Source organism: Schistocerca cancellata, chromosome 1 (genome assembly GCF_023864275.1).
Source record: "Schistocerca cancellata isolate TAMUIC-IGC-003103 chromosome 1, iqSchCanc2.1, whole genome shotgun sequence".
Classification (NCBI taxonomy): Eukaryota; Metazoa; Arthropoda; class Insecta; order Orthoptera; family Acrididae; genus Schistocerca; species Schistocerca cancellata.
The window spans coordinates 273,937,411-273,963,927 of record NC_064626.1 but is presented as its reverse complement, the minus strand read 5'-3'; the positions used below and the strand labels follow the sequence as shown (position 1 = coordinate 273,963,927).

General features: G+C 39.1%; 1 protein-coding gene across 1 annotated transcript; it reads right to left on the bottom strand.

The window, feature by feature from the left end:
* Positions 1-3,413: 3,413 nt before the first annotated feature.
* On the bottom strand, positions 3,414-20,264 carry LOC126169691 (leucine-rich melanocyte differentiation-associated protein-like). Its single transcript, XM_049920666.1, has 5 exons — positions 20,214-20,264; positions 20,091-20,119; positions 15,992-16,118; positions 7,357-7,490; positions 3,414-4,256 (listed from the first exon to the last, which is right to left on the bottom strand). The coding sequence occupies exons 1-5, from the start codon at positions 20,262-20,264 to the stop codon at positions 4,046-4,048; spliced, it is 552 nt and encodes a 183-aa protein (XP_049776623.1). The 3' UTR covers positions 3,414-4,045.
* Positions 20,265-26,517: the final 6,253 nt, after the last annotated feature.

Genomic DNA, 26,517 nt, shown 5'->3' with positions numbered 1-26,517 from the left:
TACCGTTACGCAACCTGGTACAAGATTTGACAGATCCGGCTATGGCATCTACGCCCTTCTGGATAACGAAAGGGTTGACAGAGGAAAAATCCTTTCTGTCCTCAGATCGAGAAACGACGAGGAACTGTGGGGCAGGCGGTAGGACTTTTGTCACTAGTGGCTGGTCACGTTTCCGTTTTTGGGCAGAAGTCGAGAGAGATGGAGTGAAATCCATTGCGGAGGAATCCCCCATGATTGCCAGCGTCTCCGATGGCGCGCTCCTTCCTTGTGGGGACCCTCTCAGAGGGCACTCCCGCCTTAGGTGAATGTTTACACCTCAGGTCACACCTCCCGAGAAACAGACGGAGGGACCAATCGGCATGGTCAGAAGGTATCAGCTCAGGCAATCACCCCTCCCCGGGCCTGGCCTTTACCAGGGGGTACGCGCGTGCCTTACATGTCTACCCAGGGCGGGGAATTACACGTTACCCCGTCACCGGCTACGAGTGCGAACGCGTGGGTCGGCCTTCAGGCACGCACAGGGAGGAAGGAAGAAGAGGAAAAAGAAGATAGAGAGGGAGAAAGAGGACAGACTGTCTCAAACGCCGAGGCGGAGACCAGAGAAGGCAAGGAGAAGAAGGCAAGGAGAAGAAGGCAATGAGAAGGCAAGGAGAAGAAGTCAAGGGAAAGAGTAAGGAAGACAGTGAGGTGGAGAAGAACAAAGAAAGGAACCAACCAAAGGAAGGAAGAAACGAGAAGTGAAAAACCAAAAAGACCACAATTATAGGTCGTGGAACCGTCCGTCTCCGGACGCAGGCGCTAACTACCCCCGTGAGGGGGATGGACTCCTTTTAGTCACCTCTTACGACAGGCAGGAATACCTCGGGCCTATTCTAATCCCCGGACCCGCAGGGGGGTTTTCAGGGGTGTATTCGGCCCTGACTCCATTTTTACAGATGACAATACAATACCACATCGAAATGTGCAGGAGGAGGAGCTCTTGAAATGAGAGATATTCATTAAAATTGGCTGGCCTCCCCATTTCTCCTTACTTAAATCCCACCCAGTAGGTGTGGGATAAATTAGGGAGACTTATCCCAACATGTCCAGATGCACCGACGACTGTCCATCTGTTATCAAAGGTGGAGGAGGAATCAAATGTTCTGCCATAAGAAGTGCTCACCAATCATGTGCCCAGCAAAGGAGCACACTGCAGAACACGCACTGCCATCCACAGTGAACATACACTCTGTTAAGAACCACGTCCCATCTTTTTGTAATGTCTAGGGGACCATCACAAATCGCAGTGGCTTCACCGTAATTACTATCTTTGACAAAAGTGTCATTTGTGTTTGTCTCACTGCATATTTCTTTAAGTTTCCTTCATCCTTAAGTTTTACACACCAGTGTATACATTGTTGGTGATCTTACTGCTACCTACTTTGTGCAACTCCACTGAAATAAAAATCATTTGTACATCCAAATATGCAGTAAATTTCTTACCAGTTGCATACTGTCTTCATACTGTTGCAAATTAATGTCCAGAGTTGTATTTGTATGGAGACCATCTAAATTCCTTATTTGTATAATTTTCTTAATGGTTTGAGGATAAAATATTGTGGATTATGAAAATTTTCACACCACAGATTGAGCACTTTGTAAGGAGAGAGATACTGTCAGAAGGGGTTATTTGTAAGAGATTTCAAGTATGTTTTTACATGAGATTGTCAGTCTGGGAGACTGAGAGGGGGGGGAGAGGGAGGGGGAAAGGGAAGGAGGGGGGGAGACAGGAGAGGGAGGGGGGGGGGGGAGATGGTAGAGAGCTGTTGCAAAATGATTGATGCAGCATTCCTCAACCTAATGGCATCCTCATCTCCATACTTACTCTGCAAACCACCAAATGGTGCATGACAGTGTGCCTTGTACCAGTGCTAGTCTTTTCGTTTCCTGTTCCATTCACAAATATAGCAAGAGAAAACAGCTGTCTATATGCCTCTGTAAATGCCCTAAATTCTCTATCTTCATGGTCCTTATGCAAACCATACATTGGCAAGAGTATAACAGTTCTGCAGTCAGCTTCAAGTGTCAGTTCTCTACATTTTGTCAACAGCATTTCATAAAAAGAATGCCATCTTCTCTCCAGAGATTCCCATTTGATTTCAGAAGCATCACCATAATACTTGTCTGTTGATTGAACCTACCGGTAACAAATCTACCAACATACTCTGAATTACTTTGATGAAATATGTACTGTACAAGCCAAACTCTTTACCAATTGCAGAGAAATTTAGGGAAATAAAAATTGTCACAGTGTTGTCCTTCCAGGTGTGATTTACTTTGTGACAACTGTGCTTGAGCAAAAACTATTTTCACAAAGTTAACAGGAAGGAAATAATACATAGAAGCTTTGAATTCTGTTATTTTCAATACAGGATCCTTTTCTCCCATTTCTATCACAATTCAGCGGCACCTTAAACTAAGTATGACTTCAGTATATCATTGTTTGCCCTGTTCTGAGAATTAACAGCACACAAAACTTCATCTGCTGAATATACAGAATGCTTTTTAACACTCATCATGTAGCCCTCATTTTTGACAGTGGTCACCTTTCTGGGTAACAGCTTTCAAAGTAGCCTCCCATGACGTCTCCCCTTCTGAAAGTCTGTGGCTGCCTAATCTGACCATGTTACTGGTATTTGGGAGCATATTCTACTCCCGATATAACCAAGTCCTCTTTGAAGCATTTCATGCAATCTTTGCATTCACAATGAGACAGTGACACACTGCTATTGCTAACTTGTTCATCTGTCACTTCCATTAACAAATACTTCTTCCACAAGGATGTTGAGATTTTGTTTTCCTAGGCAATTTTTTCCCTCATCAGGAGCTTTTGCCTTTTCTGCATCGCAAAATAACCCTGTTAATCATCAATATTCTGCTTAATTTTTTGTGTCATGGCATGGGTTATATTTCTCTATGGGACAACTGATGTACTAACAATGAAAAATAGTTACACCTGTATGCTGGATCTTTGAGATGGAAGGTTGCAGCAGACGAAGGATCCCGAAATTTACCTAACAGTTCAAGACAACGTTTTAACACACCACTAACCAACAATTACAAATGGGGTGCAGTAAGTTAGTGAGGCAGCTGCTAGAAGAAAAGACAGGGCAATAATTCAGGCAAGCTGTGGGTGTCCCTTTTTGCCTATACAGCTTCATGGATGTAAAAAAGAGGCGAAGGAAGGAAGGTAGGATAAGTGTCACTTAGTAACCTCATGTTAAGGTATGGCTGTATTACGTAACCTTTTAATGCTGGAGTGGAAAGAACTGTTGAAACTTATTTTCATCTGAAATATATGTGACACCATTTCAACCAGCAAATTTTATAAATGGGTAAATACACAAAAGTTATGGAAAGAAAAAGAACAAGTATTAATCTTTAATTTCTTCCTTTTATTAAAAAATGTTTTCAAAAGCCTGTGTACACAGATTTCAGTAAAAAAATTTAAAAAGTTCATTGCCTCCTCTTATAACATAATTACTTGAGCAACAACAATACACTGTGCAACAACAGTAACAACAAATCTTTTCACAGAATGATAACAGTGAAACACACACTTCACTTCAAACTGCTGGAAAATTTTTTAGCAAAAGTTTTTTATCCATACGGTTTATTGGTAACATTTGGGGATGAAAACTAGACGTGCAAAGAAGAAGTCATGAGATATATTCAGATTTGGAGATAAAGGAATATCATGTGAACTGCTGCTAATGTCTGTCAGTTTGAGCAACAACTGTATTCTTTATCCAGTCATTTGATTTTACGGATAGTCTTTTTTTTTTTTTTTTTTTTTTTCCTTTTTTTTTGTAGACATAAGGTCAGTATAGTAAACACCAACTGAGATTCCTTTTGTTGCAGAAATGAATCATTATTTACAGCCTTGTGCATAGCATTAAAAAGAAAATGGACTCCAAACAAGCACCGAGGGATCACAAATCATGTTTTCCCTAAGTGAAATAAAACTTGTTATCATCTTCAGTTTCCACTTACTGGTATACACACTTCAAATAACAGTGCTGCGGTTGTGGCCTCTATGGAAGTACCTCTCTATAGCCAGCAGTACTGAACTGATAGTATCGAATACTCCACCACGCATTGCTAAACGTTCCAAAAAGGGTCGACAGAATAATCTGTTCGCCTCCTTCTTTTCATGAATCGTCACGTATCGATCATCCATGTGAACCAGGTGAGGAAACCAGGATATTACAAACAATCTGTCAAGAGAGTAACAAACAATTCATTAGGACTCAACATTTCAACTTTCTCCACAAACTATGCAAGAAAATGTTTAGCAGTTTGGAGGCCGATAATCACAGATGTTCCAGACATTTATAACAAATGCTGCAATAGGTATTAAAGCAAGCATGCAAACATATCCTACATAAAATAACACAGCATCATGCAGCAATAAACAAATGTAAATAACAAATATGCACTGTGCTGTTGCATTCCTAATAAAAGGGAAAGATTAATTATGAAAAGTACTTCTGCCATTAAAAATTTAGTGCATGTATAAATGTTGCATTAACAACTTTACACACTATTAGGTTTTATCTCTGAAAGAGGAAGGAACTTATGCTACACTTTTGGAAAAAGCTGACTTACAGCCATCAGCAAAGAAGTCTGCAGTAACGGAGTCTGTTTTGTCTCTAGTTAAAATATCAAATGTCACATCACTGAAACAGGCTCCTTTTATTCAGGGAAGTGATCTATGAAAGGGCTATCATATTTTGCAGTGGTAAGCCTCTCTGCCTCATCCAGTCTTAACCGCAACTGTGAAAAATATGAAGATGACAGCTGCTACCGTTCACAGCAACCAGGACACAGTGCAGGGTTATCATTTGTCATTTCAACAATGGATCACAAAGGCAAACTACATACAATAATGAATTATTTCCAAATTATAAGATACAGAACCCACTGTCCCATATGGATACTTCTGTGGACTGTGAGGTGGAGTTAATAAAGATCGGCATGGACATTTGTGTGTGTGTGTGTGTGTGTGTGTGTGTGTGTGTGTGTGTGTGTGTCCGTGCACATGTCATGGGTGTTTCAAAAAGCACAATACACAGGTGCCATGTTCACCTCCATCTCGGTTGAGAGTGGTTTAACATTCCACAGACCTGAGAGTAAAGATGTAGATTTTACCACTAATAGGGATGGAGTAGGAACTGTCCAAATTTTTCTTTGCCAGTTGGCTCCCTAGTCCTTCACTGAAAAGACTCGAGATCCAAAGAAGAGTACATGCATTTGAAACTGCCAATACCAAAACACTGTTTTTAATTATACAATGTCTGGGGTAATTGAGCATCACGCGTTTGGTGTGGAGGAGTACACTCGTAACAGTGGTTTTGTGATTAGTACTCAGCGAGCATTTCATATTCGGTTCAAACTCTGTTCACATGATTTATGTTCCTTATATAAAAACTATTGGAGTTTGGGTATCAAACTTCAGAGCATCAGGTTCTGCAATGAAAAGAAAATCTACTGGCCGATCCTGGAGTGTAACAATGCTAGAAAATGTGCCACATGCAAGAGGGACTGTTCAGCTATCTCCAAAGCATTCAGCATTTAAACATGCAGCTGCCCTATGACTCGCCGACAGGATTGTAAGAAAAATACTGCACAGAGATCTTCACACACATCCATACAAAATTATGGTTAACCAAGAGTTACATGAGAGAGATTCTGAAACTTGTAGAGCTGTATGTGAGGCAAATCTTCAGAATATTCCCCCTGCTGTTGTTTTGGTTTCTTCTGGCAATGCCCAGTTCCACTACCCAGGTACTGTAAATAAACAAAATTCCCGCTTCTTGGCATCAGAAAACCTTGACGAGCTTCACCAATGACCATCTCACAGCCATCGTGTGACAGTTTCATGCACTGTTGCTGAATCTGATGTGTGAGGTCCATATTTTTTCGAAGAAGATGGTGTAAAGGCACAGCCGCCAACCTCGAGAAGAGGACGTCAGCAATCATGTGGCAAATGTGGAGAAGGGTCCAGTTACAGCCCCCTCCCCTCCCTCCAACAACTTTAAAAATTAGAAGCCTGATTCATGCCTTTAAACACTACATATCACACATTTTCCGACCCTAAGTAAATAAGATACATTTAATTGATCATAGCTTTATTTTCATATTAAAATTAATTCCAATTATCATTTTCAATAAAGAAAATTACTTCAGCTTCAATGTCACTCACATGTCATTCTCTCTTTTCCACCACCTTTTCACGTGACTGCAACTCTCACAAATTGCTGATGACAAATTTTTACAAAATCAGATAACAAATGCTGTTGTCATTGATGCTGTTGCAGCAGTATTGAGGGAATGAGAGACTTTTTTTTTTTTTAAGGAGTCTTACAATTGTTTAGTATTTTTATAACTATGACTTTGAACATTCCAGAGGCACTCCTCTGCCTCATAGAATGTGACAAGTTAGTAAATTTTGCTTCTTGTCAACTCCATTTCGTAAAGGAACATGTGTAAAGTCTACAAGCAACACCACAGACAGGGCAGAAAGAAACACAAGCACAACATAGCAGCATTTAGTGACAGCAGGACAGGAACAATGTTCCTCTGATCTGTACCAACACAGCCAAGGGACACTGGTTTTGTGTTCTTTACACAGTCCAATCTAGCCACAGTCATGAATGCCCCTCTCCTGCGCTTGCCATTAAAACCCATTCCAGAAACCTGTCTCTCCAATTTGACAGTGAGTAATACATGAAAGACTCCGTATGTTGGAACTATAGTTGGGAGTCAGGAATGATGGTGGTCATGTTTAGGCTTGTTCTGCGCACCTACGTCACACATTCTACAAAAGCCACTGAGCATTCAGTAACATTGTGAATGTTCTGCTGTTAATGCCGTACCAATGCAATCACTGAATGTGATCGTAGCAAGTTGTTTGGAGAATTTCTATTCCATTTTTTGCAACTTGTCATTGCTGTTGGTGGTGCTATGTGATATATTCTGCAGAAGCAAGTGAGAGACATAATTTTCAGGATATGTGCTTTCTCCAAGTGGAAAGCAAGTGCATGCGCAAACTGCAACTCACATTTGAAATTGTCAACAATACAGTTCTCAACTGTGCCTTGACACGCGGGAACTGCCATCATTCTTGGCTCAGACTATAGCAGATTGATGCGCAGAAGAATACTGTTTAAGTTGATAAAATACTAGTTCTATTTGATGTTACAATGCAACATACATTTCACACATGTTTAAGTTGAGTGCAAAAGCTTATGCTCTAATTTTGAGTCTATCAATGTGCTGAAAGCACAATACAAAACTAAAAATCACATTACTCACCTGTACTGAAGATGTTCATACACTGTTCCACCATTCAAGTAACTTGGAGCAGCAGGATTTCCCATCATACTAAGAAATTTCAGATTAGGGCAGCTTCTCTGTAGATTTCGTATGAATGGGAATAATTCATCTACCTAAAAAGTACCAACTAGTCCTTATTGCTTGTACATATTATGTCAGATAGACCCTATTTTATTAAATTCAACAACACTAGCTTCACAGGATTTAATTTTTTAAAATAAATATTTTTCCTCTTATGTTATGATGGCTGTACTATGGCCCATCTTAAATGGAATGTGCCATACATTATAGAACTGTGCCAGGCATATTCAGTTATTATTATTACACAAGCAACAAAAGTTCGGGATAAAAAGGAATGAATGCAACAGAGCTATAAAGAAGTATCACAGAACATAAAGAAATGGCCTTTGAGGCACATCCTGGACTACAATAGCTATTTCCTAGAAAGGAAGGAGTCAAAGCAAACAACCACATGCACTTGTCTTGGAACAGCTCGATTCACAGCATCATGGCAAATATGGGCAAAAGACAACAGCGTATTTACACTATCGATCATCAATGTTTCGTGAAAACGCAAATTTCAAACTTAAGATGGCATACTGAGAAAACAAATGTTGAACATACAGCATTTGCAAAGTATTCTTTCACGCGAGAACACAAAAGGGTCACTGGGGTAATAATTTCTCCTTGTTATTGGAAACTGTAATGTTGCACAATGCTGCTTGAAGTATCACCCAAGAAACCAATGCAACATCTTGCACAGAAGCTGTTATGTTAAAGCAGGCCTGGCCAAATAGCACTCCATGAGCGAGACTGCTCTGTCGATGCTCCAGGCTAGTGCTCAGAGCACAGCAGCGAGTGAAAAAGGGTGGGGGGAATGAAGGCTGCAGCCAGACACCGTTTGAGCAAATAAGTTTGCTGACAATACTACTTCTGTTATATCAGATTTACGTTCTGCATTAGGAATACTCTGGTGTATATGCCCTTGTCCCAAAAAGAAAATGTGGGAAAGCCACATTGTTCAATGTAATGCCAAATGGGAATTGCATTACTTCTCATATTATTTGAAGACCATGCAAAGCACTTAATATGCCATCGCACTATTATGAGCTGGAAAAACACTTATTGGAACATCATTTCACCACCAGCCACAAAGACAAAATCAATAGAACAAAAAACCAGCCTAAGTTGCAAAATATTTTATTTTTCATTAGATGACTTTTCAAATCAACCTATAGGACAGAAAACCAAATTTACACTCATACATAATACAGTTATTACCAAATTCTTAAGCACATGTCGAAGATACACAACATATCGTTTTAAATTTATGTAACAAAGTTGAAAATGGCAATTCCAAAGACGTCAAAAAAATGTGTAATGTACATTTACAGTGCACACAGGCAACTGGTAGTTTACTCCTCCCTCTGTCGTAAGGAAACATCAGGAAAGGCGGTGCCCTATCAAAATGTAGGAAATCTTTTTATTTATTAAAATGTTCTCCAATCATCAACAATAGAACAATTCTTACAATAACCATACAAGCAATAATCGTACAACACCGCAATAAAATTAATACTTTCAAAAATCTTTACCAAAAAGAGTCAAATACTTAAAACCACTGACCAGTAACACAGCAGCACTATATACGACGCATATTACAAAAGTGTATGCGATGTCGACATATAAAAATCATTACGTGTGAACAGCAATTAATTATTAAAGAAGTATTAAAAGAAACCAAAACAATAGGAGGACTTTTTCAAATCTTTATCAAAAAGAGTCACATACGTAAAATTAGTGACCAGTAATACACAGCAGTGCCGCATACGGCACGTTATGAAGCTGTATGCCATGTTGGCACATAAAAATCATTTAAGTGTGAAACTGTGCAAGTCAACAATAAAATTATTACTTTTTAAATCAATTACCAAAAGCTGTCTATTACTTAAAACCACTGAATATTAAAACAAAACAGCACCATTTATGGCATGTATTACAAAGTTGTATGCCAAATTGGAACATAAAAATCCCTAAAACTGAGACTGATGACCTCAGAAGTTAAGTCCCATAGTGCTCAGAGCCAACAGAGCCTAAAACTGAACAGCAATGTTAGTATTACAAGGAAACAATAGGAGATTAAAAATCCTCATCACTTTCTACCATTTAAAAGCATAACAATTTTTATCACACCAAACTTTAAAAATTTAATTTTATGCACATTTTGCAGCTTCACAAATTCCATGCAGATAAAACAACTTTTTCATAATATGTCCCACGTAAAAAATCAACATTAAACCACAAGCAGTCTTTTTTCAAGGCACCAAAAATGCACTTGCCATCCAGAGGAAGACATAACCTAACCATACTCAAGGGCATGTAGGGTGGGAGTGCGGTTGTAGGAGGAGGGTGGGGAGGGGGAGAGGACAGGGGGAGGATGGAGGGCTGGAGAACAGGGAGGAGCATGAAGATGAAGCAGCCCAAAAACGAGATGGTTAAATGGACAGACAGCACGACATGAACATAAATATATTATCAGTAGAAATAATGCCTACTTGGCACACAACTTTGTAATACACGCCGTAGATGGTGCTATTTTGTTTCACTGTTCAGTGGTTTTAAATGGTTGATAGTTGTTGGTAATGGGTTTAAAAAGGAGTAATTTTATTATTTACTTGCACATTTGCACACTTAATGATTTTTACATGCCAAAATGACATGTTGTTGTTGTTGTTGTGGTCTTCAGTCCTGAGACTGGTTTGATGCAGCTCTCCATGCTACTCTGTCCTGTGCAAGCTTCTTCATCTCCCAGTACCTACTGCAACCTACATCCTTCTGAATCTGCTTAGTGTATTCATCTCTTGGTCTCCCCCTACGATTTTTACCCTCCGTGCTGCCCTCCAATAATAAATTGGTGATCCCTTGATGCCTCAGAACATGTCCTACCAACCGATCCCTTCTTCTGGTCAAGTTGTGCCACAAACTTCTCTTCTCCCCAATCCTATTCAATACTTCCTCATTAGTTATGTGATCTACCCATCTAATCTTCAGCATTCTTCTGCAGCACCACATTTCGAAAGCTTCTATTCTCTTCTTGTCCAAACTATTTACCGTCCATGTTTCACTTCCATACATGGCTACACTCCATACAAATTCTTTCAGAAATGACTTCCTGACACTTAAATCTATACTCGATGTAAACAAATGTCTCTTCTTCAGAAACTCTTTCCTTGCCATTGCCAGTCTACATTTTATATCCTCTCTACTTCGACCATCATCAGTTCTTTTGCTCCCCAAATAGCAAAACTTCTTTACTACTTTAAGTGTCTCATTTCCTAATCTAATACCCTCAACATCACCCGACTTAATTCGACTACATTCCATTATCCTCGTTTTGCTTTTGTTGATGTTCATCTTATATCCTCCCTTCAAGACACCATCCATTCCATTCAACTGCTCTTCCGAGTCCTTTGCTGTCTCTGACAGAATTACAATGTCATCGGCGAACCTCAAAGTTTTTATTTCTTCTCCATGGATTTTAATACCTACTCCGAATTTTTCTTTTGTTTCCTTTACTGCTTGTTCAATATACAGATTGAATAACATCGGGGATAGGCTACAACCCTGTCTTACTCCCTTCCCAACCATTGCTTCCCTTTCATGTCCCTCGACTTTTGTAACTGCCATCTGGTTTCTGTACAGATTGTAAATAGCCTTTCGCTCCCTGTATTTTACCCCTGCCACCTTTAGAATTTGAAGGAGAGTATTCCAGTCAACATTGTCAAAAGCTTTCTCTAAGTCTACAAATGCTAGAAACGTAGGTTTGCCTTTCCTTAATCTTTCTTCTAAGATAAGTCGTAAGGTCAGTATTGCCTCACGTGTTCCAGTATTTCTACGGAATCCAAACTGATCTTCCCCGAGGTCGGCTTCTACTAGTTTTTCCATTTGTCTGTAAAGAATTCGTGTTAGTATTTTGCAGCTGTGGCTTATTAAACTGATTGTTCGGTAATTTTCACATCTGTCAGCACCTACTTTCTTTGGGATTGGAATTATTATATTCTTCTTGAAGTCTGAGGGTATTTCGCCTGTTTCATACATCTTGCTCACCAGATGGTAGAGTTTTGTCAGGACTGGCTCTCCCAAGGCCGTCAGTAGTTCCAATGGAATGTTGTCTACTCCGGGGGCCTTGTTTCGACTCAGGTCTTTCAGTGCTCTGTCAAACTCTTCACGCATTATCGTATCTCCCATTTCATCTTCATCTACATCCTCTTCCATTTCCATAATATTGTCCTCAAGTACATCGCCCTTGTATAGGCCCTCTATATACTCCTTCCACCTTTCTGGTTTCCCTTCTTTTCTTAGAACTGGGTTTCCATCTGAGCTCTTGATGTTCATACAAGTGGTTCTCTTATCTCCAAAGGTCTCTTTAATTTTCCTGTAGGCAGTATCTATCTTACCCTTAGTGAGATAAGCCTCTACATCCTTACATTTGTCCTCTAGCCATCCCTGCTTAGCCATTTTGCATTTCCTGTCGATCTCATTTTTGAGACGTTTGTATTCCTTTTTGCCTGCTTCATTTACTGCATTTTTATATTTTCTCCTTTCATCAATTAAATTCAATATTTCTTCTGTTACCCAAGGATTTCTACTAGCCCTCATCTTTTTACCTACTTGATCCTCTGCTGCCTTCACTACTTCATCCCTCAAAGCTACCCATTCTTCTTCTACTGTATTTCTTTCCCCCATTCCTGTCAACTGTTCCCTTATGCTCTCCCTGAAACTCTGTACAACCTCTGGTTCTTTCAGTTTATCCAGGTCCCATCTCCTTAAATTCCCACCTTTTTGCAGTTTCATGAGTTTTAATCTACAGCTCATAACCGATAGATTGTGGTCAGAGTCCACATCTGCCCCTGGAAATGTCTTACAATTTAAAACCTGGATCCTAAATCTCTGTCTTACCATTATATAATCTATCTGATACCTTTTAGTATCTCCAAGGTTCTTCCATGTATACAACTCAACATGACATACAATTTTGTAATACGTACCAAATGTGGTGCTGCTGTGTACTACCGGTCAGTGATTTGAAGTATTTGATTATTTTTGGTAAAGATTTTAAAAAAGTATTAATTTTATTGTGAACTTGTACAGTTATTCAAACAATGGAAAATCCAGGAATGTACTGCAGGTGTGTGTGTACTGCTGATGAAGGCCTTAACGGTTGAAAGCTTTAATTGTAAGTCTTTTTGTTGCTGCTACCTACGACTCAGCATCTTCGCTATACGATGTGTATCAACTTTGCTTCTTGTAGAGTTATTGTATGAATTATTGTATTGTTGATGACTGGAGAATGATTTAATAAATAAAAAGATTTCTTATAGTCTGACAGAGTGCCCTATTCCATTCCTGAGGTTTCCTTACGACAGAGGAAGGAGTAAACTGCCAGTTATGCTCTGTAAATGTACATTACACATGGTTTGACATCTTTGGAAATGCCATTTTCGACTTTGTTATGTAAGTTTGAAACGATATGTTCCTTTGGCATATGCTCAGGAATTTAGTAATAACTGTATCACGCATGAGTGTAAATCTGGTTTTCAGCCCTGTAGGCGGATTTGAAAATGGATCTTGGTCTGAAACTTGTCATCAAATGAAAAATAAAATATTTGGAACTTGAACTGGTTTTTCGTTCTATTGATTAACAGAAGTTGCTGACCCAGGCTACTCCAGCAAGCTGGAAGTTCACAAAGACAATGTGATGAACTCACTTTATGACGAATGACAGTGAATGTTGGCTGCACTGAAGGTGGCCATTAGCAAAAAAGTTTATGGCACATCACCAATTATTTGAATTAATTAAGAAGCTTATGGTATAGGGATAATCATTTGGTGACAGCTATGGCAGATAAGATTGATGCTATCAAACACAAAGTAAATCTACAGAAAATCACCCGAAAAGTACTCTTACAGAAAATCTCCTTCCAGTTCATGATGTGGAACATTTCCCATAACTCCAAGCAGTCATTTGTGGCCCAGACACGACTGACTGACTACGTTTTAGTGATTGAAACATTTCATTACAAGTTCTCAAAGAGATTCCAAGACATTGCATGACTGATGACAGATGTTGATTTATTTGTCAAACCATTTTCACTTTTGGCTGATAATGTATCTCATTACTTCCTACTTGAGCTGACAGACTTACAGTGAAAATCCCAGCTCAATGACCAGTTTGTCCAATCCAGAAATTTACAAGACTTTTATAAAATATTACTCTAAGAGCAATATCTCCAACTGCACAGAGAAACCACAAAAGTTATTTCAGTGTTTGTTTCAACATTTGTACAAACATTTCATTTTGTTACAAAATTGATGAAGTCATGCAAATGTTCAGGTTTAACTCATTTTAATTGCATAACTCTATGTGTGTGACTGTATCACGATGTTCCAGATGTATTACATATTCCAAAATCGAAATGTATATAAATTTATAAACATCACAACTTAATGTTAAATGCCCATATGTAAAGCTTTTGTAATTTTGCTCACTGTATTAGCACTATCTAATGTATTTATTTAAAAAAGTAATAAAATTATTGTGTTGGTAAAAAATAAGGAGATGAAATTAAACACATGAGCTAAACTGCACCTTTTAAAAGTACACTGTAACATTTGTCCCTTAGAAGTAGTTGCCCTGTGTTGTTAACACTTCTTCCCAGGCTTATTTCATGTGCAGCTTTCAGCATATAGCCATCTCATTCATACACTTGCTCATAATAGCGTGGTTGTAGGGGAAGCAAGAGCGCTGAGCAGACTTGGCTGGTTTTGAAGTATTTATTATTGGCTGATTGGACCACAAGCTGCAGACTAGTTATAGGAATGAGCTGTGGTAGATGTGCACTTGTTCAGCAAAGTGCAATGTTTCACAAGATATGAGCTTGAATGTAACAGCAGTTGCAAATGAACAAAGAAGCAAACACATTTCCTTACTTGTACTAAGTGTAAGTGTCCCCCCCCCCCTTTCCTCTTGGCATCAGCAGTGGGAATCTGCCATCAGACAGTAGATTCAAACAAAGAATATTTACACACAAAAGAATACAAGGTAATAGAGGGATTATCTACTGTATACAGAGAAAGAGGTACTGTGATAATATAATAATTTCATGTTCAGAATAAACAGAACACCTTGAATGAACAGAGATAGGAAGTTCATATCTACAGCACATGTATATTAGAATGTTCTGCAGAACTGATTAGCATTCCAGTCACCTCAGTTCAGCATTTGTACTGTTGCCCAGTACGCACAGGATCCACCATGGGCCCTGATAAGTTGTTCCATTGATGCGTATAAGGCTTGAATGGCATCCTTGTGGTATGGCCAACCAGGCTGCACTCACCTGGTTCCAAAGTTCATCTGTGGTGGTTGGCATTGGGTCATAGTGCTGTGCCCGTCGTTTCAACACATCCCACACATTTTCAACTGGCGATAAGTCTGGTAATTTGGCGAGCCAGAGCAAAAGACTTGACATCTTGTGACACCAATAAGGCACGTGTTTGTGCAGCAACATGTGGCCATACATTGCCTTGCTGAAAAGTGCCGTCTGGGGTGTTGTGCAGAAAGGGTATGGCTATGGGTTGAAGGATATCATTCACAAAGGTCACAGCATCCTGGACACACACTAAGTGTGATTTGTGGTTGTATCAAAGAGCACCCCACACAGTAAGGCCTTGCATGAACCCAATCAGTGTGATGCGCTCCCCCCTGTCTGCAGTGAACCAGACAGAATCTGGGTTCATCCAAAAAACACTATCTGATTTAACTCCTGTCCCCAGAGATGTCTTTCCATACACCACTGTCATCTAGTATGTTTCTGCACATTTGTCAAAGGTAGACAGGGAAGTGTATGATGCGCAAGTAACCCATGTCATAATAAATGGCAACAGACTGTCACCCCGACAGTGTACGATGTGTTCCACTGTTGAGCCAGAACTGAAGGGGACGCAAATCTGTCCCACAATGCCATTCGCATGAGGTGATGATCTTCTTGTGGTGGGTGGTTTGGGTGGTGCAACCTGACCCATCGTCTTGTGTTCTACGACCTTCCGTGAACCACTCTGCACGTGCCCGTTGCACTGCCGAAATACTTTGTCCCACACGAGCAACAATTTCCCAGATTGATGCATCACATTCTCTCATGCAAATAATGCGCCCTATTTCACACTCACAAATTTCACAGTACAGGTCGTGCATACATCTGCGAGGCATCTGTACATCTGCTCAAGTTGCACTGATCCATTATCTTCAGTTTACAGTGACAATGAGAGCCACAGATACATTTTACCAGCAGGTAGTGTTGTGCCACAATATCGATGTTGAACTTGGACCCACAGGCCAACATGGCTCAAATGCTAATCATTTCTGCAGAACATGCTAATGTACATGTCCTGTGAATTTGAATGTCCTATCTTTAGTCATTCAAGATGTTCTGTTCCCCCCCCCCCCCCCCCCCCTGAATATGAGTTTATCAGTAACAGCAAAACCATTCTTATATATGAGGTTAATTGAACATTATCAACTGAATCTGGATAGCTGTAATCAAATTTTCAAAATTACCTTATTATAATTCAGCCAAAGAAGCTGGAGATTTGGCAGATGTGGAAGTATAGTTTCTGAATCCAGCTCATTACGGTCCAAGATCAAAGAGGTAAGGTTAGGGAATTCTGACAAGAAGTCCAGATTCCTGTTGATAACACGGATCCATTTCATTAAATGTACTAATTTATTTAAAGTAAGATAAAGTAGGTAGCAAATTCACATTTAAAATGACACACAAATCAGTTTTCACACAACTAATGAGGGATGTACTGAAGAACACAACACAGCCCATCGGCTTTGACAATTGGTGGGAAGGAATGCACTTTCAATTAAAAGTATGAGGGTTTTCTTTGGGACACGAATATACCTATGGCATGCGCAATGCATACACAAAAAGACTTATGATATGTGTGTTGGCTTCACCAATACTCAACTGAAATATGATCTTGTAACCTAAACTAGACCTCAGGATGCATTACAAATCAGTCTTGTCACCACAACCTTTGATATATGCTGACAGTGATGTAACTGTTCAAAACACAGAAGTAGTATTGTGATTTTCAATAGTCTCACTAATTTCTATGCACAAATTCTGTCATTCTAATTTGAGTATATTTTGTATGCACTCTGATACACCATGTACCGTACTTACACAACTATACATTGTTTGGTGGCCTGTGGACTAAAGATGTACACAATGAACACATTTCATCCGTCATTAGGTCAAACTATGGATGTACGTGGACTTTTCAGTCATCTGGTCCTCTGACAACCTGCAGAAGCAATTTAGTGTTGGTGTGTCAGAAAACCTGCAGAAGAAAAATGCTACAAATATTTATTCTTACTTTCCTTTGCAAACAATATGCTGCTGAATAATTGGCCATGTCTTGAAATAAATATAGGAGAAACAAAGAAAGCACAAATGTGCAGGATGCACATATTGAGCAATAATGTTGGCTCTGTTCACTGTTTAACTGACTGTAAAACAACACTGGCACAAAAGTTGATCAAAAAATCTTTTGATGTAGCAACACACTGATCGGCAGTGTAGCCCAGTGTATGGGTTAGACTGAAAAGTGACAGTCCGGTTGTGAATTGGCAAAGTGTTACTGAACGCTTCAGTTAATCCCAAAAGTCAGTGAGTAACCCCAACACGGAGCACAACCAACATTCTTGCTAACCATCCAGATTTAAGGTAACCGAGCAGTTTTTGTCATAATAACGTGCAAACTGAAACCCACATGACTGGCAGCCTCAAAAAGTGTGCATTTTGTATCATAATAGGAAAACTTGGAAAAATAATATAGGTTTTCCTTTTAATAAATTGAATGGCATCTGACTATTTTCTTGGGAAAATGTTAACTTTACCCAGGCATACAGTTCCACTGTTCTTAATTTTCAATATGATTCATGACAAAGTGTATTCTGATATTAAAATTACAGGCACAATTTGATAAAATGTATATTTTTGAGTTGGGTTTACCTGTAATAACATGTGACAAAATAAAGATTTTGAATGAAATTATCTGCACTGGCTGCAGAATACTTTTTATTAAGTCACAACAGGCTTTCCTTCAACTGAAGACACATCTTCAAGTGTTAAAGAATCTTTTTAAAATGTCATTGCTGAAAGGTATCTGCAGTCGGTACTACCTTGCCTGCTGCCACTCAACTACCTTCCTGCTGTGGCATGATTTTGCTATATCCTTCCTTTTAAATATGGACTACTGTTTTTAGTGCAGTATTTCTTTACAACTTGTTGTGGAAGATAATGAGTGGCTCTAAGACACTTACGTTTCAGTGATGACTTTTAAAAAGATTCTTTATTGCCTGAGGACACGTCTTCAATTGATGCAAAATCAACAATGACTTTGAGTAAAAAGCATTCTACATCCAGTGTGGATCATTTCATTCAAAATTGGAAATTTAGCTAGGGTTGCCAGCAATTTAAAATAATCTGCTCAAAATTAAGATTATTCATTTGTTTTGCTTTACTCAGTCTCTGAAATAGGAAGATGTATTTTGTAATCCACATTTAGATCAGCAAAATACACACCTACACACCCACCCATCCACCTTCCCCCCCCCCCCCCCCCCCCACACACACACACACAGACAGAGAGAGAGAGAGAGAGAGAGAGAGAGAGAGAGAGAGAGAGAGAGAGAGAGAGAGGCATTCTCAGAAGCCATATTCTTAGAAGTATCCTACAACAGTATACCTGTTTGATTTCCTCTGAGAGCAAGATTAATGGTTCAGTAATAACCTTTGAACAAGAATGAAACAATTAAGCTATTATCTTGATTTTGAGGTGCAGAAGGGAGAGCAATTGGCCATTTACTCCCAGGTATTTCCTACACTCAGCTACATAGGAATACACATTACCTACACAGGCACGTAAGGTGTTTTCCTGTTGTCGTGGTTAAAACAGCACCTCTCCATGGGTCAGGAAGTAGCCCTGTCATGCAGACACCAAAAATCTGAGGGATATTCTTGGCATTGCCTGTCAGATCATCAACATTCTGTAATGGACCCTGTCATGAGCTACAGGAACACACTGCTAGGGGCATGCTACAAATAACAGGATAAGAAGAGTGATAATCTAAAGCAAGGACCTCTCACTCACACCTTTGCCTAGGTTTTCCAGGAAAATACTTGTTCCGTGTAATAATTAACCTTTCTCTGGATCAAAAGTTTGCATCCAATCACTTATTCAGTCTGATTCCAAGATGCCACAACAAAAGTAATGGCAGAAATATCACATTCTGTGCATCTACATGGGATGATTGATCTGTGTGAAGTAGTCCAAGATGGTACCACACATAAATGGAAAATATGCATATACGCACACCTTGCATTTAAATGCTGTGTAAGTTACTGAAACTAAATTAGGTGCCAATCATTGAAGTTGCATTTCATACTACATACACTACAGAATCAGTATTTTTAATACATTATATTTATCATGAGGCACACATGCAACAAATAGTCCTAAAATTAGGGGAGAGTATAAGGCATTCCTTTGTAAGTACACAGGAATAAAGTTCTGAAATGTATTAAAAAAAAAAAAAATGGCTCTGAGCACTATGGGACTTAACATCTATGGTCATCAGTCCCCTAGAACTTAGAACTACTTAAACCTTATTAACCTAAGGACATCACACAACACCCAGTCATCCGAAATGTATTCCAAGTTTGAATTTAATGACACATCCATGAAAAGAAAATCTTTTTTAAACAGTCATCTTGCATTTAGAAAGGATCACAGGTGTAAAACATCTTCCTCTTTTCACATATGGTGGCCTGTGAAGCAGGAGCATATGTGGACTGTGAGCAGATGGATTCTGTCTTCTTGGCTTTTTAAAACTATTTAAGATCTCATACAAATTAAGTTTAAGAACACAGAAGACAAACATTCAATGGCAGAACGACCATAATCATTATAAGCTCACATTCATTTTATCTACTATTTCCTCTGAGTCTTTACTTTGACACAAAATTAATTTGATTAATGCTAGAAAACTGTAACAGGTGCAAGATGAAAACATTAACTTTAGTCCTTTAAAAATGGAGTTCAGTTGCAAAATATGAATAACTTAGTAGAAAAAACACTATAAAGTGACTGCAGCTGATTTATCACCCACATCAAAGTCTCTTTCCTAAGAGTTACAGTCATAGTAGGCCCATGAACAAAAGTTTTGGTAAGAGTGGAAGACTGGAATCTAACCACACACGTTAAACCCATCGATAACAGATGTCAGCTTTTGATCCATGACTGTTTTGCTTCCCATTATTTTCTTGAAAGTAGGTTGCAGTGACATATTAATCAATAGTGTAGCGTATGGTCAAGTTAAGGATAAAAGTGAGACAGAGTTGGCAAACCCAGAGAATATGAAATCCTAGTTGTTGTGAATGTAGATTTTGATGAGTGGTCTATGTTTTGCACTTTGAGACTCTCATGGGTCAAAGCAGGTAATGGTATAAACAGGTTTAAATACTTTCCTATTAACTTTACTCATTTTATAACAAAAAGAGCAAAAATATTTTTCAATGAAGTTCATTAACTATTTTATTACCTTATATCTGGTACAAAAATTACACTTAGGCTTCAATACTCACTTGAATTTATTACGAGTAAGATCAAGAATCTTCAAAAGTATCCATAACTATCAACCACATTATAGGGCATATGTGACAGGTTTCATCAACAAGTGACAACCGTTCATTCTCATATGGTGTTACATCAGCATTATCTCGCTGATCCACATAAACATGGCTTGTTAACGACGTCATATCTTACTGAAACAGAAAACTAAGGTTAGACAATATGGTAAATAATATGCCAAAGTTATTCAAATCATAAAAGTTGTAAAATTAACAACGTCTCAAGGGCCACCCATTAATTTTCTGCCTATAATTGTTGTAGAGAGAATCTGGACTGAGGTAAGAAATGAATTATTGATTTTATGTGACAAGGAAGCTTTGTGCCAGACTGGCATTCAAACATGGATCCTTGCTTTTTGCAGGCAGTGGGATACCAATTAATGTCATCTCTACATAACTTATTAACTTTCACAGAACTTTAACTTGCTACTTGTTTCTCCTCTTTCCATTCAAACTCTGCACATAGTCTCCTATGGTGCTGAGACTAGTGACTCTGATAGAAAGGATGGAGTGAGCTTAGTTTATCTACAGCAGCAGGGAAGAGTCAGTGACAAGCATTGCATCAATCTGTGAGGTTTGATGCAATGGCATAGTTAATGTCCCATGGCTGGGTAAAGGCAGGACTACAGGTTTGAAATCCAGTCCATTACATTGTTTTGTGACTACAACCCCATTTCTTGTGGCATTTGCACTGTTTAGTCAATTTAGCTCCCTCAGAGTTATTGCATTTACTAAAAAAGACAATGAACTACACAGAGATTTCATGTTGTGCTAGCAGTGCTTTCTCAATGTTGCCCTCTCAGAGTCAGCGGCATTTGCAAAGAAATCATTGGCCTGTGCAGAGCCCACTGGATTTCTTGCCGGATGGTGTAATGTGCGCCAAAAAAATTGTTACATAAAATAATCAAAGCAAATACTTTTCTTAAGAGTATTTGTCAGCAACTTGCTGAAATCTGTTTAAATGTTTTGCACCTGGACAAATCACAAGTATTTTTTTTTTTTTTTTTTTGGGGGGGGGGGGGGGGGGGGGGGTTAAGGGCGCTCAACTACTGAGGTCATTAGCGCCCAGTCACAATTGTTAGAGCACATAGAATCTAGTAAAACTCAAGGGCGGGGGGGACACCAGAAAGTTCTTACAAAGATGCAGATAAAATAAGTGAAAGAGTTAGATGTCTTTGGACAAGCCAGATCAAAGTATGAAACAAAGAACACGAGCAGCTGCTCGAGCGTCATCAGCTAAAATATCCTGTAAAGTAGATGGCAGAGACAGGACAACACGAGATTGACTAAAACGGGGACACGACAATAAAACATGGTGCACTGTTAATGCATGACCACAAGGGCACTGCGGGGCTGGGTCACCGGAGAGCAGGTAGCGGTGGCTAAACCGGCAATGCCCCAATCCGCAACCTGGTCAGAAGGACCTCTTCTCGCCGAGATGGTTGGGAGAAGGTTGTCCAAGCAGTTGGGAACGGTTTTACTGCCCGGAGCTTGTTTCCTTGAAGTGATGACCAAGTATACCACCACAACGACACAAGCCTCTTACAAACAACCCCACTAACGTCAGATGACGGGACACAATGGGAGGCTGGCCGAGGCAGGAGGACAGCAGCCTTGGCTGCAGCATCAGCAGTCTCATTCCCAGGCACTCCTACATGGCCAGGAACCCACAGAAAGCTGACAGGAGAGCCACCATCAGCAAAAGAATGGTACAGTATAAGTGAGAAAAGAGAGAGAGAACACGAAACACTCAATTACAGAAAGATCACGAACACAACAACTGAATTTTACACTATACATGTGCATAACAACACTTACAAATAGTCAGGGTATTCTGAGTAAGCAAGGCAGCAGCACTATTTAATAACACATACCAATGACACAGATAAAGAAACTCATTTACTACTACTTTTTGCAGCGGATTATTCTGGAACAAATCTGTCGAATTCGATTACAAATGTCAAGTCACATTATGTCAATATTCGCAAAATTTGCTGTACAAATGTGCACTGATGATCAGAGCTAAACTTGGAGAACTACAAACTAACTGTATCATAGCCACGATACATATAAGAACAACTCAAACACAGAAATATGTAACACTGGTGTCATACTTTACAATCCACTGTCAACACATACACCTGGTAGCAGGTGTACTAACATTTAAACAAATTTCAGGCTTGCAGCCGATCATGGTCTAATTCATAACACAATATTTCAACTGGGCACATGCCAGTCCTCTTCAGGTGAGATATCAGAAGCTGATGAAGACTTGCTCTGTTCCACAATATATAGCACACTGTGAGTATTCCTCGCAGGCATCAAAGTCAGGTTTACAGATGGACCACAATAATGGACGACAATAATTAGGTAGTGGCCACACATGCATTTTCCATAGATGGTGTACGATTTCAATGCGACTGCATCACAAGAAACAAAATTAGCAATGTTTTACATGCTGTTGCACACAGCCTTCCCTGGTCATCTGAAATGTCGGTAGTTCATTGTACATGACAATGACGCACACAAGAGAATTGTATTGAGATTCGACTCCAATCATGAACATCTACACTCTTCTGCTAATGTACGATGAATGCACATAAAATGAGCAAAAACACTTTTTTAAAATTTTTTATGATGATGAGGGTGTTATATGAACATATAAATTTGGATATACTACAGTACAACCTACTAAAATATTTATCTCAAGTCTATCAGTACCACCAAGGGTGGTTTTCTTTTTATTTTTTTGGGGGGGGTGTTACAACACACTAGTCAAACTTCTGAAGGCCTTTGATTCAGACAGTCTGTTGTGTAATGTCTGCCGGATAACTAGATAACTAAAGTGCAGTACTGTATGATACCCTTAGATTATTATGGACTGTTAATAAGTAGCTTATCGATAGTTTATTTAGCTTGTGAATTTCTTATTAAGCATTGTTGTAAACCAAATTATACAGTGCAACAATGTCTACTTTCCCCATTTTTTAATTTGTCATATAAATCTCTTTTTCAGTACATATAGGCTACTGCACACGAGATTTTGGATAGAAAACCTTTTTAGCTGTTGGTTTTTCAATCATCAAACACGCTTCATTAAAATTTTTATAACAAATTGGATGAATATGGTGAGTAATTACAAAGCTGACTGAAACAGTGTATACTTACAATTTTTTTACAATTGAAAGTGTCAATTACCTTTTTTTGTGCATAAGATATTGTGAGATTCAATTGTAGCAGCTTTACAGTAGGTAGGCAGTCACAGACTTTTTAAAGTTTTGTAGTTCAGAAAGAGATTTTACATCTTGGTAATCTGTTGTACAGTTTCATTCATACATGATATACACTGTTTTTTCAAAGTGTGATGTTGCAGTGACTCACATGTACATCACTGTTTCAAGTGCCGGTACAGTAAACATGGCCAATTTAATTTTCAGGAAATAGGTTACAAATCTCAGTATACGTTTTTTCTGGCATAGGCTAACTACTTCCAACAGATAAATGCAGGGATAGGGTAACATATTTCATACCTTCAAGGATCGGTTTACCTGATTTTCTGCTGCTTGTTTGTTTCATTATTCTTATAACTGCCTTTTGTTTCCTGGAAACTGTTTTGGTCTGGTGTACATTTCCCCAGCAAACAGATTTAAGGCTACAATCAACTGACAAGTTTCACACCTGGATAACTAAATTACAAATAATTACTAGTTCGCACACCAATCATAATTTAAAGTCGTGTTATGAATATAGTGTCATTTTCTCTTTACATATTTTCTGTATTTTTCGTTCTGAATTTTCCTCCTGAAAATGTCTGAATTTTTGTACTAATTCTTGTCCATAATGAGCACACATTGCTAATACAGTGGTTTCAACTAATTACACACATAAGCTCTCTTTTGTCTGGATCACAATCCACGAAACAGTGTTAATGCAAAACATAAGAACACTTAAAAGGGGACCTGTTACGGGTAACAATAATAATAAACAACTTAAAAGCTTCTTCTAGTCAGTCATAATTTGTTTTCTTACAAGTTTACGTTATACGAGTCATTTAGGGGATGAAAGACTTTTACCAAATGCGGATATTCCATGTTTTTATCGTATTAACGAAATTTCTGTACATACTTTTTTAACTCAGAGCCTCACCATTCTATGAAAAAAACGTCATTTATTTTCGACGATAAGTCAAACTGGTAACTACGAAAATGTGGTGAGCCTGTTTAAAAAATTGTTGTCCAATGCAGTTGACGTAGTTGATGCATTGGTTTTCATTGGCACTCAGTGTTGACCACGTCTGTCACATTCCTATAAATTAGTTCATTAGTACAGTATCGAATGTTCCCCTCTAGCGCAAAAGCTTTTCCATAATATAAATTTACAGTATGATACTTTGTTACTATTTAATCACTCAGATACAGATTTTTTGAAAACAATGGAAAGCAGACGTTCATGTGTAACTCGCTCAGACGTTTTCAGCAAATGTCAAATATTTGCGATTATGACGGGATCTGTTATCTAATTATATTTCATTTGTGAACTGTAACAATATTAGTTACCTCTTATCGTTTCACCTACTGTCTTTGTTTCAGAACAATGTCACGTCGAAATGTAGTTGCTGTAAAGTTGTGCTAATTACCTAAAAACTATTTATCTGGCTAGGTACATACAAGTCCTACGAAACCTTCAATCCTTCATGTGACATTTTGCCATCTACATAACAGGCAGCAAAGTTTCTCCCTCCCAGACGGTGGAATGGGTGGAGGGGAAACAGGCACTTGAATCGCTGCAGACAGGAGGGGGTACTAACCTACACAGTACACACACAACAATAGCAGTCTGTTCCGTGAACAACTTCTGCCCTAGTCCATCCACGCCAGCTGCGACAACGTCACGTCGTCTACCTCGTTGCTTCACAGGCACGTGTAGCCGGGATCACTTCCACCGCGCACGGTAAGAACACAGCTCTAATACGATTTCCTACACATGCTACTAAATCCAGTACTCCAAATAGCCCGTAGTGTAGGGTGTGTATCCGTTCCTTGTACTGTACAGTAGAGGTGGCAAAAAATAACGTAACTGATAGAAATAACCTGTTACTGAGAAGTAACGGTTACTGCGATAACCGTTCCTCTGATTCTGGCAGTTATTTCAATAACTGTCTAGTGTCAACAGTGCCTCGCGCCATCTGTTGACCGAAGATCGTACTGCGCATTTGGAAGGCGTTCTATAGACCATGGGAATAACTGTGAGACTGCGCGTCATCTGTTGATAAGAACTGTGTACTATTTCGTGGGCCTTCGTTACTTTTAGCATAAACAATTAAATAAAGTTAATGTCCGAGCCGTGGCTGATAGGAGCTGCAGTACAGGCATTAACAAGTACGGTCGTTCCCTTAAGCCACCGCCTTACGTGTTAATTTAGCTTGGACGGGTAGTAGAAGGAAAGTTACTTAGGAATTCGAGCGACTATGGAAATAACTGTCAGAGACCGGTATTCTCCTCTGGCAGTTATCGTTATTGGCTCGTAGTTCTAGTTCTCTGGTAGTTATCGGGCTACCACCACAGATAACCTGGTAACGGAATAACTGTGTGTCTAGACGTTCCTGACTCGGTGACTCCAGTTAAAGGTCGTAGTTCCAGGTGATATTTCCAGAGAGGGTAGTAACTGGAGCGAACAAATATTTTCGTACTGCTACGGAAATAGCCGCTGGCCATCGCAAATGACAAATAACATGTCAGAAAGTATAACATAATACAGTGGAATATAATAATTATTATCCTCATCATTTGTCAGGAGATTGTCAAAATATGTGAATATATCACAGTAACTGCTAATATTTACAGAATTGGTACACTGACAGAATAAAACACAGTTACGTACTTTTGATAAATTTATCGTACACAGAATACCCGATCTTGACTGTTGCAACCAAGTGCTGTCAAAACTGAAATATAGCAGAATTTTTACCTAAGCTGGTCTATCAGTCTCTGTTACGATATTCATCTACAGAGTAGAAGGAGGGGTCGATGGAAGCGTCTGATTCCACCCGTCTGCTTCGACGTAAAGGTGTTGTGGTGTGTGAATGTCATTACGGCACGGTGTTTATGAGTTGGTTTGTGTGTGTGTGTGTGTGTGGGGGGGGGGGGGGCTGTCGATCTAGGTTGCAGTGCCGGAATTTGCTGGTGGTAATTAAATTTTTTTTTCTAGCTGTGATGTTTTGTGTATTTATGATGTATTGAATGTGATTTAATTTATGTAGGGATGATTGATTGGTGGACTTTTGGGATTGTGGTTTTATTTTTCGCAGTTGTAGGTGTTGGTTTTTTGGCATCAGTAGCTGTGGTGTACCTATATAGGTCACCGGAAATGACCGATTCCCATT

Coding starts and splice junctions, on each gene's coding strand:
- LOC126169691 (XM_049920666.1), bottom strand. CDS start 20,264: ATGACGTCGTTAACAAGCCATGTTTATGTGGATCAGCGAGATAATGCT. Junction 16,119..20,090: donor CTTACTCGTAATAAATTCAA/GTGAGTATTGAA, acceptor TGTTATCAACAG/GAATCTGGACTTCTTGTCAG. Junction 4,257..7,356: donor TATGAACATCTTCAGTACAG/GTGAGTAATGTG, acceptor CTCTCTTGACAG/ATTGTTTGTAATATCCTGGT.